We start from the raw sequence: 15,654 nt of genomic DNA, 5'->3' as shown, positions 1-15,654 counted from the left end.
TTTTCATGTCCTCCTTGTACCGACGGTCATGGATTATTTTGCTGCCTTTAAATTTTCCTCGTTCCTGCTGATTCTCGTTACTTTCGTCTTTCTTCGATTTGCTCTCAGTCCATATTTCGCACTCATTAGACCGATCATTCAGCGTTCATCAGGTCGTGCAGTTCTTCCTCACTCTCACTGATGACAGCTATATCATCAGCGAATCTTTTCAGCGATAACCATTGATCCTGAATTTTGATTGCGTTCTTTAGTCTTTCTTTCCGCAATTGATTCTTCGATGTATAGATTGATTATTAGGTTCGAAAGACTGCATCCATTTCTTAGACCCACTTTAATCCGAGCAGCTCGTTCTTGGTCTCCCACTATTCTTGTTCCCTCATGGTTCTTGTACATATCGTATATTACCCGCCTTTCCCTATGTCTCGCCCACATTTTACTCAGAATATCGAACTTCTTGCAAAATATCACATTGTCGAACGTTTTTTCCAAATCCACCATACGTATGAATTTTCTTCAGTCTTTCTTCTATTATCAACTGCAACATCGAAACTGCCTTTCCTAAAGTCAAACTGATTATCATTTAACACATTCTCAGTTTTCGCTTCCATTCTTCTGTACACCATTCCTGTCAGCAACTTGGATGAATGAGCTGTTAAGCTGGTATGTCGTCAGTCTCATACATAACCAGTATGAATACTCGTTTTGTTGCTACTTCACCCAATGATTTTAGAAATTTAAGGATCTTATCACTCACTTCTGTCTTATTTGATCTTAAGTCTTCCAAAGCTGTTTTAAATTCTGATTCTAATACTGGATCCCCTATCTCTTCTATATTGACTACTGTTTTTTTCTTTCTTCACGTCATCGGACAATTTTCCACCTCATAGTTGCCTTTAATGCGCTTATTACACCTTTGCGATCTTAACAGTGAAATTCCCAATTCACTCTTAATGTTACCATCTTTGCTTTAATTTCATCGAAGGTTGTTTCGAGTTTTCTACATGATGGGCCTATCCTTTTTCAATTTCTTCACATTTTTAACTAGTCATTTCACCTTGGATCTCCTGCACTTCAAATTTATTTCATTCCTAAGTGACTTGTATTTTTTTGTTTCTGAATTTCCTTGAACATTTTTGTACTTCCTTCTTTCGTAGATTAACTGAAGGATTTCTTCTGAGCGACCGAAGTGGCAGAGCGGTTCTAGGCGCTTCAGTCTGGAACCGCGCGACCGCTACGGTCGCAGGTTCGAATACTGCCTCGGGCATCGATGTGTGCGATGTCCTTAGGTTAGTTAGGTTTAAGTAGTTCTAAGTTCTAGGGGACTGATGACCTCAGATGTTGAGTCCCATAGCGCTCAGAGCCATTTGAACCATTTTTTTGATTTCTTCTGTTTGCTGTTGTTTCCTCGCAGTTACCGTTCTCGTACCTATAATTTTCTTTGCAACTTCTGTGTTTGCCCGTTTTAGATGTGTCCACGCTCTTCAACTGAACTGCCTAGTCAGCTAATCATTTCCGTAGTGCCTATAGCCTTAGAGAACTACAAACGTATCTCGTCATTGTTTAGTATTTCCGTATCCCGTTTCTTTGTGCAATGATTCTCCCTGGCTAGTCTTAATCTGTGATCTCAGTCTATATCTGTTTCTGCATACGCCTTACAATCCGATATCAGATTTCGAAATCTCTGCCTGGCCATGATGTAATCTAACTGGACTGTTCCCGTATCATTGTCATTTTCACAGAGGATAGGAATGTCATCCACAGATCTTACGATTGATAACATTTCACCCACATTATTATTCCAACTTCTGAAACTTCCTTTTATTTACTTTATCGCTTATTCATCATACAACTTCTACAGTGGAACGGAAGCAATGCATCCTTTGCTTACATCCTTTTGCAAACTACCGCTTCTCTCTTCATCTTCAGATATTATTGATAATTATTGTTTCTTTTAGTCTTTTTATATTTTTACCCATGCAGCGTGTAACTGTTATTCAAAAAATTCCAAATATCTAACATAGCTTTATTTGGTTCGAATAACTTTATGAAAGTGTATTGATGCCTCTCAGATGTTGCTTCGATAATGAGACCTAACGTCAGAATTTTCTCTGTGCTCCCTTCAGATTTCCTATAGCCAAACTAATCGCTATCTACCACATACACAGTTCTGTTTTCAATTCTTGTGTGTACTATTCCTGTCAGCAAATAGGGTGCGTTAGCTATGTCTTAGGGACTGTGTGGATTATACTATCCCGAAAGTCTGGTGGTGTATCTAGAGATTAGCGCGAAGTGAATACAAGCGAACGAGAATTATCTCAGGTGTAAACGATAGGCGGGCGCGAGAGAACTGCATTCGGTCGTGTTCGGTTCGCACTTGTGTTCGTTCGTATTTCGCTGGTTGTCGGTCTTTTAACGATTACGCAAAGGAATTTCCTGCCTTCTCCGCTTCGGCACTAGCAGTACAGAAACGTCCACTGTCTTGCCTGCTTGTGTTATTGACATTATTGACGTGAGTGATAGAGTGTCGGTCAGAACTTGTAATGTTCCAGGTGGGGTGGAGTGGTCTGAAGAGAATGAAGACTTTTAAAACTAGCGCAGGCCAAAGTAGACTATCATAAGTAAGAACAGACTACGGTAGTTTTACTAGCAGCCCTGGTCACTTAACATCGTATACGCTTTACCTGTATGTTAGGAATGTTGTATATCTGTCGCGCGTTACCTCATTTCGATCGCATTGTATGTGTATTTACTACATTCTCCGAGAAACAGACAGGCTTGAATTACTTAGGATATATAAAGAGCAGCGTAACCTACGGAATATTTTTCTTCTACATAATCATTCTCCTGTCTTTTACTTAAAAATAAATATTATTTATAGCAAAACTGAAACTGTCAATGTTTCATTCTAGTTTTATTGTTGGTTTGCAACGTGTACCTGTGGGATGCGTATAAAAACAAAAACGAATACGCACTTTTTTTAATTTATTTATTTAACCTGATCAGATTAGGGCCATCAGACCCTCTTACATCGGACCAGTGTTCCACTCATGCAGCATTTCACACATCAGAGCTACATCATAACAATTGTTTAAATAAGAATATCAGATTACTCTAGCGACAATATTAATAAAGAGTAATGACTAAGACCTAATAAAGTAAATGCTAGCAGTATTTTTACATCAGGTGCTATACATACAAATTATGATAAAAGCAATAATAATAACAGTAAAAAGAATCAAATAGTAATGATAAACATAAGAAAAATTGGTAATAGTAATGAAGATTTGTGTAGATGTACATTAATATCTTGGTGTGTAAAGTAGACGTTTACTGGTATAGCGAGTTTTTGTGAAGAGAGATTTAAGGAGGGGGAAGAGGGAAGTAACGAGGTGAATTGCATTCATGTATAGAGGAAGGCATTACTGTTGCATAAGCAGATACGTCATTAACTGTTTTATGCAGCCGGCCATGTTTTTAAGTTCTCTAAAATAACAAGGGAGGTTATTCCAGAGTCGGGTTCCCGCTACTGTAAAGGACTTGGAGAAGGTGACTGAGCGATGCAGTGGAACAGAGAAGATTTTATTACGATGGGAACGTGTGTTTCTGTCATGTTGTTCCGACATAAGCGTTAAGGACGAGGAGAGATATGAGGGACAGTGTACTTTTATAAGGCAGTAGATGACACAGAGTGTATGGAAATCTCTGCGTTTGTCTGTACGCAGCCAGGACAATTTTGCATATGCTGGTGAAATGTGAGGTCGCGAATTTTCCTGGGAGAGGCCTTATAGGACAATATCGCTGTACCCATATGATGTGACAAAACGCATCCTCAAACAAAAAGGTTAACTTAAAAAAAAATACTGCAAACCGGAAACGTATCAGACATCGCTTGAATACTTTGTCACGCTTGTATAAAACATGTTTCTGTTATTCACAAAAAAATTTTCACTTGCCAATAACAACAGGAAACCCTTGCCTTTGACCTACTTGAAGAACATTCAGTTGAGTACAAAATAATGTATGTACGAGGCGTATTAGGAAATTAAGGTCCGATTAGGCGTGACGTGGAAACCTCTGTGAAAATCCGATGAAACTTTGCACAGATGTGTTGGGCAGCCTCTTTAGTGCGCCTGTCTATCCCTTCATATCGCTCTTCTCCATTCTGAGCACAACGTGATCACGTAGAAAGGCCTAAGACAAAAGTGTCTCCCGCCAAGTACTGGGTGATCAAAAAGTCAGTATAAATTTGAAAACTTAATAAACCACGGAGTAATGTAGATAGAGAGGTAAAAATTGACACACATGCTGGGAATGACAAGGGGTTTTATTAGAACAAAAAAAAAAGCAAAGGGAACTAAGAGGTTATCACAAGTCTCGATCGCGTAGAATCATTTATAGAAGGAGATATCTGGATTAGCTTTGCTCTCCGATGCTACTAAGACTTACAGACGTCGTTAAGTTAATTGGTTCATGTTGCTCTTTGCAATAAATCACTTTGATCATGAAACTTCCTGGCAGATTAAAACTGTGTGCCCGACCGAGACTCGAACTCGGGACCTTTGCCTTTCGCGGGCAAGTGCTCTACCAACTGAGCTACCGAAGCACGACTCACGCCCGGTACTCACAGCTTTACTTCTGCCAGTATCCGAAGGATATTGCGGAGACATGGCTTAGCCACAGCCTGGGGGATGTTTCCAGAGTGAGATTTTCACTCTGCAGCGGAGTGTGCGCTGAGTGCTTTCAGGAGTGCTAGTTCTGCTAGGTTCGCAGGAGAGCTTCTGTAAAGTTTGGAAGGTAGGAGACGAGGTACTGGCAGAAGTAAAGCTGTGAGTACCGGGCGTGAGTCGTGCTTCGGTAGCTCAGTTCGTAGAGCACTTGCCCGCGAAAGGCAAAGGTCCCGAGTTCGAGTCTCGGTCGGGCACACAGTTTTAATCTGCCAGGAAGTTTCATATCAGCGCACACTCCGCTGCAGAGTGAAAATCTCACTCCACTTTGATGATGATTAACGACCGTGTTCTGATCTGTCTTCTTTATTCTTCTTCACAACAGCAATACTTTCGTCTGCTTACGATTACGCTCAGAGCAGCGACGAGGAATACGACGAAAACCCGTGCCTCCCGCAGATAGCAGACCGCTGCTTCAAAGACGTCTTCGAGAACCTGCTGTGTCACGTCGACCCGAGCTCTTTGCCAGACTGCGTCAAGAAGAATGTGGACGACTTCTGCGAGTAAGTATGGTGTCTATTACGATGAATTGAAGACTATTAGCTGCTTACAGGTGTTGACATACGTCAACGGGGACAGATGAAAATGTGTGCCCCGACCGGAACTCGACACCCGGGACCTCCTGCTTACATGGCAGAAGCTCTATCCATCTGCGCCACCGAGGACACAGAGGACAGCGCGACTGCAGGGATTTATCTCTGGCACGCCTCCCGCGAAACCCACATTCTCAACGTATTGTCCCGCACTACATTCGTAGTGCCCCCATCCATTATACTCTTTACTCGCGGCGCGTTGTCGATTTTCGTAAGAGTTCGGGCACTGTTTCTGCATTCACACAGAAGAAGAAGGTCAAGTGGCCGGTGAGCCTTAACTATATATATACTAAGATGGTATCTGTCCTTTCGGATATGTCCGAAAGGGCGGATACCACCTTAGTATATACATGGTGAGTCACTTAACCACTGGATATATTTCGTAAACCACATCAAATACTGACGAACCGATTCGAACGTGAGGAGAGGGGCTAGTGTAATTGTTTAATACAAACCATACAAAAATGCACGGAAGTATGTTTTTTAACACAAACCTACGTTTTTTTAAATGGAACCAGGTTAATTTTGTTAGCACATCTGAACATATAAACAAATACGTAATCAGTGCCGTTTGTTGCATTGTAAAATGTTAATTACATCCGGAGATATTGTAAGATAAATTTGACGCTTGAAACGCGTCGACGTATGTGGTATCAGCATGATGGTGCACCTGCACATTCCGCAATTAACACTAGGCTGGCCCTTGACAGGAGGTTCGACGGGCGTTTCGTAGGACGTGGAGGAAGCATAAATTGGCCAGCCCGTTTTCCTGATCTTACACCTCTGGACTTCTTTCTGTGGGGTACGTTAAAGGAGAATGTGTACCGTGATGTGGCTACAACCCCAGAGGATATGAAACAACGTATTGTGGCAGCCTGCGGCGACATTACACCAGATGTACAGCGGCGTGTACGACATTCATTACGCCAGAGATTGCAATTGTGTGCAGCAAATGATGGCCACCACATTGAACATCTATTGGCCTGACATGTCGGGACACACTCTATTCCACTCCCTAATTGAAAACGGAAACCACGTTTGTACGTGTACCTCATCCCTCGTGGTAGTGTACATGTGGGTCAGTGAAAAAGACCAATAATGGACGTAATGTGCTGTTCCAGTCTCTTCTGTAAATAAAGTCCATCACCGTTGCCTTTGGATCCCTACGTAATTCGGTGCTCTCCGATACACACGATCGAACAGCGGAGGAGTGGTACTCAAGCGTCAACTTTAGGTTACAATATCTGCGGATGTAATTGACATTTTACAATGCAACAAACGGCACTGATTACGTATTTGTTTATATGTTCAGATGTGCTAACAAAACTAACGTGGTTCCATTTTAAAAAAAACGTAGGTTTGTGTTAAAAACATACTTCCGTGCATTTTTGTATGGTTTGTATTAACCAATTACACTAGCCCCTCTCCTCACGTTCGGTCTGTGGAATCGATTCGTCAGTATTTGATGTGGTTTACGAAATATATCCAACGGTAATGTTAGGTGACTCAACCTGTATATGGTATAGTATCTCTCAGTGGCAGCGAAGGTTGACATTGCGAATCCGCTCCAGCGCGTATGCTGTTGTGTACGTAAGAAGGTAGGTGGTGGGGCAACGTGTAGCGTTAGAATTATCTGAATAGGACGAAAATCGGTAGATAGGCTGTACATGTACAGACAAACAAATTGTTATTGCAAAATTCAAATGGCTCTGAGCACTATGGGACTTAACATCTGAGGTCATCAGTCCCTTAGAGCTTAGAACTACTTAAACCTAACTAACCTAAGGACATCACACACATCCATGCCCGAGGCAGGATTCGAACCTGCGACCGTAGCGGTCACGCGGTTCCAGACTGAAGCGCCTAGAACCCCTCGGCCGCTCCGGCCGGCCGAATTGTTACTATTTCAGAAAAATTGCACGGTTTATTCGAGATAACGAGCTTCACAAATATAACAGGTCAATAACGCACTCGCCCACCACTGTACCTTATACAAGTTGTTTTTTTGGCTATGCATTATTGACTAAGTTGTTAGCTGTCCTCTCGAGGGATATCGTGGCAAACTCTGTGCTGCTAACGCCTTAGATCTTTAAAATCTCCAGCTGTTTGGAGGGCCCTGCCCATAATGCTCCAAACATTCTCTATTGGAGAGAGTGTGACCTTGTTGGACAAGGTAGGTGACACACACAGTGGTTACGGATACTACATGCCACACCACAAGAAGGAAAACGGGGCCAAATTTCTAGTAGTCTACTGTCCAGTTGAGAATTTCACTCACAAATGTTTTATTCGTATCTTATAGAAACTAGCAGTACGGCAATAAACAGCCTTTTAAACACACCGCTAACGGCAATCAAGTTATTTATAGAAATACAACAATTTAAAAAAAAATTACAACATCACAGGAGCTAGCAGTACGGCAAAACACCTTTCAAAACACGCCGCTAACGGCAATCAAGTAATTTATAGCAATACAACAGTAAAAATATTTTTTTAAAAACATAGAAGATAGCAGTACGGTAATAACTTCGTTTTAAAACACACCGCTAGCGCCGGCCGCGGTGGTCTCGCGGTTCTAGGCGCTCAGTCCGGAACCGTGCGGCTGCTACGGTCGCAGGTTCGAATCCTGCCTCGGGCATGGATGTGTGTGATGTCCTTAGGTTAGTTAGGTTTAAGTAGTTCTAAGTTCTAGGGGACTAATGACCACAGCAGTTGAGTCCCATAGTGCTCAGAGCCATTTTTGAACACAGCTAACGCCAACCAAAGTAATTTATAGTAGTACAACAATTAAAAAAAATAAAGAACATTACTAAACAGGCTACTAAAGTAAATACAGAACTTTGTTAATAAGGTACGGTGAGGTAGTCAAGCTACCACCGGCATTAAAAAAAATTAAACAAGCCTCAGTACACACTCGGTTAATGACAATAAAAGGAATCTACAAAAAAATTAAACAAAAGTGTCCTGGAATATCATTAGAACATAACAGATATGACGGACCCCTGTAAGGCGGCCACAAATCGCCCACTCAGGGATGCTCAGGCTAGACAGAATACTGACCAATTTAAATACGCTCGTAAACACAATTGCCGCTCTCACGCTGGTCACTGCACCGACTTTTAGCCACCGAAAACTTGTTATAAGACGGCTTAACTTGCTGACAGAATTAGAGTTAACCTCGTACATGGAAACATTACACAAGACAGTCCTGAATGAGCGACCACATGATCAACCAACAAGAAGCATGAATTTACTTATAACTCACGACAGAATAGCGAAAGAATTAAACTACCAAAACTACACATCCCATCGGACAGTAACGAGAGGAGGAGGAAAGATCACTGTCTTCAATTACACCAGTGCCAGGGACAGGAAACCCGGTCGCCGGAGGCCACAAGGCAGAAGAGACGCTGGTTACACAAAATTACTACTAAATGATTAAACCTTCCACGAAGTTAACTTGCAATTATGCTCGAAGAGGCAGTACACGACCTCCGATGGCAAGGATCCACACATCCGACCGCGCACGCGTCGCCATCGTACCCAACACGCCACGGTCTCGCGACAACACGCTCTGTCACCGGAGCTCACGTCTTCTCTGCAACGTTGACGGGTAGTGACCGCTCCTTCACGTTAGTTGTCTCCTTTTAAACTCCAGTGTTGAAACGGAGGATTTAAAAAAGCTTGTTAACGTCCCACCAAGGCGAAATGAAGAGCAACTACTAGTGGGGCGATTCTGTACACAACCAACACGCGGGGATCTCTTCCGTCAACTCGACCCGCTCGTTACACACAACCGACATACATCACGTGGCGACTCGGTACAACCGACCACGCCTGCTTCGCGCTGGAGAGCCACACTGCCCTCCCGTGTCCACCACACTCTCCGCGCGCAACGCCCCTACTTCCGCACCAGCACACGAGGATACAACCGGTCAAAGATCTCACTTCCTCCTTAGCAATTACCCGGAAGCAAAAACGCAGATATCGATAGCAGAGGGAAAAAACAACTAAGCAGCCACTTAATGACAGACAACATATCAAACAAACATGTTAGGGGAAGAAAAGCAAAACCAATGCCATTTAAACACAAGGTGTAGCACGAGTCGATACACGGCTCAGTAGGGTTTGGCAGAGACGAAGATAAGCGGTAGAAACGTTCGCCATGTCTGGGAGGGCATTATCTTGATCAAAGGTAAGCTTGCCATGAAGGGCAACAAAACGGGGCGCAGAATACATTCGACGTACCGCGGCACTGTGAGGGTGGCGCAGGTGACCACCAAGGGGTAGTGCTATGAAAAGGAATGGCATCCTAGACCATCACTCGTGGCTGTCGGGCCATATTTAGTGCGACAGTTAGCTTCGCATCCCACCGCTGTGTGGGGTGTCTCCAATCATGTCCTCGCTGGTCCTCGAGAAACAGAAGTGGCACTCGTACCTGAAGATACTTCTGTAGTCAGTGGGATTCCAGTCGGGAGAAATGTCAGGAGATCGCAAACAACGGTAATATACCAAGCTGATTGTCGTCCGCCACACGGTCCGAGAGCCAGAAGTTGTGGTGTGGGGTGCCATTTGTTTTCATAGCACGCAGGACCCCTTTGGATGTCGTCCGCAACACCCTTACAGTACAGTGGTTGTTGTTGTTGTGGTCTTCAGTCCTGAGACTGGTTTGATGCAGCAGCTCTCCATGCTACTGTATCCTGTGCGAGCTTCTTCATCTCCCAACACTTCCTACAACCCACATCGTTCTCAATGTGCTTAGTGTATTCATCTCTTCGTCTCCCTCTACAATTTTTACCCTCCATGCTGCGCTCCACTGGTAGGTCGCTGATATCCTACTGCCTGTTTCGTTGCCCTTCATGGCAAGCTGTTCTAGGCTAACACTTCAGCAATACAATGGCCGCCCGCTTCATCCTTGCTAAAGTACACTACTGGCCATAAAATTGCTACACCACCAAGATGAGGTGCTACAGACCTCTTGTTCGCATTTACGGCACTTTCAGCAGTGGACGTTACATTTCAGATGTGTTACGACCCGTGGCTCTACCCTTCATTTGATCCCTGTGAAACCCTATATTTCAGCAGGATAATCCACGACCGCATGTTGCAGATCCTGTGCGCGCCTTTCTGGATACAGAAAATGTTCGACTGCTGCCCTGGCCAGCACATTCTCCACATCTCTCACCAATTGAAAACTTCTGGTGAATGGTGGCCGAGCAACTGGCTCGTCACAATACGCTAGTCACTAGATGAACTGTGGTATCGTGTTGAAGCTGCATGGGCAGCTGTACCTGTACACGCCATCCAGGCTCTGTTTGACTCAATGCCCATTCGAATCAAGGTCGTTATTACCGGCTGAGGTGTTTGTTCTGGATACTGATTTCTCAGGATCTATGCTCCCAAATTGCGTGAAAATGTAATCTCATCTGAGCTCTAGTATAATATATTTGTCCAATGAATACCCGTTTATCATGTGCATTTCTTCTTGGTGTAGCAATTTTAATGGCCAGTAGTGTACATCTTGTGGAATTATGTGCAGGGCTTCCAAGCAGCTCGAGATTTTGGCCATCCAGCTCATCAACTGGACACAATAATAATCATCATCATCTTCACTTCAAGCAAAAAGGTTGCTTTTGCCTGTTTCGATACCCATCGCTTCCTCAATCTTCCTTGAATTCTTCATCTAATTGACTTAAATCTTCTTATCTGGTGAAGGAACCTTTCTCCACTTATTCTGTCTAAGCGTTCATTTTAGTTTCTTCTACACTGAAGAGCCAAAGAAACAGATACATCTGCCTAATATCGTGTAGGTCCCCGTGAGCGTGCAGAAGTGTCGCAGTACGACGTAGCATGGACTCGAGTAATGTCTGAAGTAGTACTGGAGGGAATTGATACCATGAATCCTGCAGGTCTGTCCATAAATCCGTAAGAAGACGGGAGGGGTGGAGATCTCTTCTGAACAGCACGCTGAAGGCATCCCAGATTGCTTAATAATGTTCCTGTTCCTGTCTGCGGAATTTTGTCACCAGGGGAAGTGTTTAAACTCAGAAGAGTGTTCCTGGAGCCATTCTGTAGCTATTTGGACGTGTGGGGAGTTGCATTGTTCTGCTGGAATTTCCCAAGTCCGTCGGAATGCACACTGAACATGAATGTATGCAGGTGATCAAACAGGATGCTTACGTACGTGTCACCTGTCAGAGTCGTATCTGGATGTATCAAGGCTCTCATATCACTACTCTCCACGCTGTTACAGGGCCTCCATCAGCTGCTGAAGTGCAGGGTCCATGGATTCGTGAGGTTGTCTCGATACAATCTGAAACGAGGCTCGTCCGACCAGGCAACATGTTGCCAGTCATCAACAGTCCAATGTTGATGCTGACGGGCACAGGTGAGGCGTAAAGCTTTTTGTCGTGCAGTCATCAAGGGTACAGGGTTGGGCCTTCGGCTCCAAACACACATATCGATGATGTTTCGTTGAATGGTTCGCACGCCCAGCATTGAAATTTGCAGCAATTTGTGGAATGGTTGCACTTCTGTCACCTGAACGATTCTCTTCATTCGTCGGTGGTCCCATTGTTGCAGGATATTTTTCCGGCCACAGCGATGTCAGAGATTTGATGTTTTACCTTATTTCTGACGTTCAAGGTAGACTCGTGAAATGGCCATACGGGAAAATCCACACTTCAATGGTTCAAATGGCTCTGAGCACTATGGGACTTAATATCTGTGGTCATCAGTCCCCTAGAACTTAGAACTACTTAAACCTAACTAACCTAAGGACATCACACAACACCCAGCCATCACGAGGCACCGAAAATCCCTGACCCCGCCGGGAATCAAACCCGGGAACTCGGCCGTGGGAAGCGAGAACGCTACCGCACGACCACGAGATGCGGCCTCCACACTTCATCCCTACCTCGAAGATGCTGTGTGCCATGTCTCGTGCGCCGACTATGACACCACGTTCAAACTCACTTAAATCTTGATAACCTGCCATTGTATCAGTAGTAACCGATCTAACAACTGCGCCAGACACTTGCTGTCTTATATAGGCGTTGCCGACAGAAGCGCCGTATTCTACCTGTTTACATTACGAAACGTCCCCTTAGAAAAATTTATACAAGACTGTGCTTAAACTGAAACACAATATTTTTGCCGCAACGCAATCTGACTTACAAAAATCCCTACGAAAGAATGGCACTGACTAACATGAACCTATACGTTTCACAAATCACTTCCCTCACAAAAATCTTCGTTACTCAAGCTACTGCAATACAGCGAGCGCTACTACTGTCAGGTAAATAAAAGATTCAAACTACTGAAGGCACTAACTACTGATAGGCATAGTTAGCAAATGCAAGATTTTAATACAGAACAAACAAAGTATTTACCTTAATAGTCATAATATATATATCAGTTCATGACACCAATTCTTACAAATTTCAAAACTCCGCCATCTCTCTCCCCACGTCCACCACTGCTGGCGGCTCACCTCCAACTGCCCAACGCTACGCGCTGTTAGCATCCAGCTGCCGCTGCCCGACACTACAATGGCAGACAACAATGCAAACTAGCCACAGACTCCGCACAGCACAGCCAGTGATTTTTCATACAGAGCGCTATGGGGCATTACCAATAAGAAAACCTAAACAGCCTACTTACAACATATCTGTGTACATGAATACGCATGCCTTTATCAGTTTCTTTGGAGCTTCAGTGTATTTTCTTGAATTTTATTAATTATGTTAAAGATATTAAGCTCTTCCCTAATTTTTCTGATTTTCTAAACCTGTCGGCTCTTGTGCATCCTTTCACTACTCTTAGAAACCTCATCTCAGTTGCTTGTACGCGACTTTCTTTACTTATACTTACCATCAACAATTCTCTTCCATAAACAAGCAATGCAGCTGTTATTGTCTTATAAAATTTTATTCTTTTGTTTCTTACCTCGTTGTATATTTTATACCATATGTTTATTGTTCCAGATATATTTCTAAGCTTTGCTAATTTCCTCTTTCTGTCTTTGTCATACTTAAATGTGACATCACTATCTAAATAATTAAAATGTTTGACCTGATCTATTGTTAATCAAAATTCTCTTTGAAAGCCACTGATTTCGTGTTCTTTTCTGAAATCATCAAATTATGCTCTTCACAAACCTAATCTAATAAATCTATTCCCATTTGCAAGTCAGTTTCCGGAGTTTTACACTATTGTTTAGGTTGTGAGACATAATGTTGTGCTTTGTGCAGCACCATGTTTAAGTACTGGAATCTTAAAAGTATTAAAAAACGTATCCATTTGCAGAATCTTATGGCGTCTAAAATTCTACATATTTTTGCTGCTAGTTACATAACATATGGACTATTAAGCCATACTTCGTTGATTGTGCACCATCTTGTTTCTTGAAACTGAAGTAGGTCTTATACCACGAAGCATGTTATGTAAGAGGCGATTGCAGAGTTCCCATTCGAAGGCCATAGACCAGAATTGGTATGTGAATCAGATATCGCCATGAGCACTGAGCCAGTCCCATAAACATACCAGATTGAGGACAACGAGTGAGGTGAATCGCCGTGGACTGCAGCGTGAAGAAGTCCGAGAATGTGAAAAAAATTTTTTTTTCTGTTTTAACTCCCTTTAAATCGCGACCAGCACGGAACTTGGTACACCATTCCACAGCGGTGTTTTTTGTAGACATGCTGCCACATACATGTTCTTGATTCTCCGATGGATCTCTACGGCAGCCAAGAAAAGAATTACAGCACATTTGTTCTTGTTAGATACATGTGGCAATAACGTCGCCATGGTTCATGTTGTAGCATTTCTCACACACATGTCCGAAAGACGCGACTGCCATACCAATGCCTTGCCTAGACGTTGGTGCTTATATACCCGCACCGGAGCTGCTCGGCAGATGCACATACCGCGCAGAAACGCCCTCAAACGCAAATTTTTTGATCACCCCTTAAATGTGAAAATGAGCAGAGTTTCTTTTTCCAAAAATTTTACCTCCTTTGAAAAAAGAAATTTGTGTTAGCTGTCAACAGGTTCTATTTCAGTATGTAACTAACTTGCAACGGGTTTTTAATAATACTTCTACTTAATTTGAACACACTGGCTAATGGTATGCAGTGGGGTAATTATGGAACAGGTGGATTATTGAATACAGCATCAGACAAGGGTGTAATTATTCCTAGGTAGATGGTCATGTTGCACTTCGGACCAGTTTTTCACATGTTTGAAAACCTCCTTTTTCAGAGCAGTTTTTGTAAAGTTAGAGAAACATTGAAGCAAACATACGTGAACGCTGTCATTTCCGAATAGGCCTAGTACATACGAGAAAGGCCACCTACATCCGGTAAGTAAAGAAAGAATACAGAGTAAGTTTGTCGTTCAGAAATGATATCTGAATGTTGCTGTTTTTGAGAAAATCGTTTCCAAAATACTAGATACCATCTTTATATATATATATATATATATATATATATATATATATATATATATATATATATATATATATATATATATATATATATATAAGGCTCACCAGCCATTTGGCCATCTTCTTCTAGGCAAATGCACAAACAGTGCCCGAACTCTTACGGGAATCGGCAGTAAAGCCGCGAGTAATGAATATAATGGGCAGGGCCACTATGAATATAGTACGGGACAATATGTTGCGAATGTGGGTCTCACCGGAGGCCTGGCTAAGTCCCTGCTGTCTCACTATCCTCTGTGTCCTCGGTGGCTCAAATGGAGAGAGCGCCTGCCATGTCAGCAGGATATCCCAAGTTCGGGTACGGGTCGGTGCACACATTTTCAACTGTCCCCGTTCACTTATATCAACGCCTGTATGCAGCTTAAGGTGTTCATTTCATTGTAATTTCATTCTAAGTAGCTGCATGGTCGGGTATCTATGTCCGAAAGAACAGATACACTCCTGGAAATGGAAAAAAGAACACATTGACACCGGTGTGTCAGACTCACCATACCTGCTCCGGACACTTCGAGAGGGCTGTACAAGCAATGATCACACGCACGGCACAGAGGACACACCAGGAACCGCGGTGTTGGCCGTCGAATGGCGCTAGCTGCGCAGCATTTGTGCACCGCCGCCGTCAGTGTCAGCCAGTTTGCCGTGGCATACGGAGCTCCATCGCAGTCTTTAACACTGGTAGCATGCCGCGACAGCGTGGACGTGAACCGTATGTGCAGTTGACGGACTTTGAGCGAGGGCGTATAGTGGGCATGTGGGAGGCCGGGTGGACGTACCGCCGAACTGCTCAACACGTGGGGCGTGAGGTCTCCACAGTACATCGATGTTGTCGCCAGTG

The 15,654-nt window shown here is 43.3% G+C and overlaps 1 protein-coding gene across 1 annotated transcript in view; it reads left to right on the top strand.

Annotated features, from left to right (window-relative positions):
• The window catches only part of LOC126292097 (uncharacterized), a 47,869-nt gene that overhangs the window by 4,392 nt on the left and 27,823 nt on the right, over nt 1–15,654 (top strand). Inside the window, exon 2 of the mRNA XM_049985920.1 lies at nt 5,050–5,227. Coding sequence (XP_049841877.1) covers nt 5,050–5,227 — 178 coding nt within the window. The remainder of the gene's footprint in view (nt 1–5,049; nt 5,228–15,654) is intronic.

Source organism: Schistocerca gregaria, chromosome 9 (assembly GCF_023897955.1).
Source record: "Schistocerca gregaria isolate iqSchGreg1 chromosome 9, iqSchGreg1.2, whole genome shotgun sequence".
Taxonomy (NCBI): domain Eukaryota; kingdom Metazoa; phylum Arthropoda; class Insecta; order Orthoptera; family Acrididae; genus Schistocerca; species Schistocerca gregaria.
Note: the sequence above shows the minus strand (reverse complement) of the source record. Positions and strands in the feature narration are given on the sequence as shown.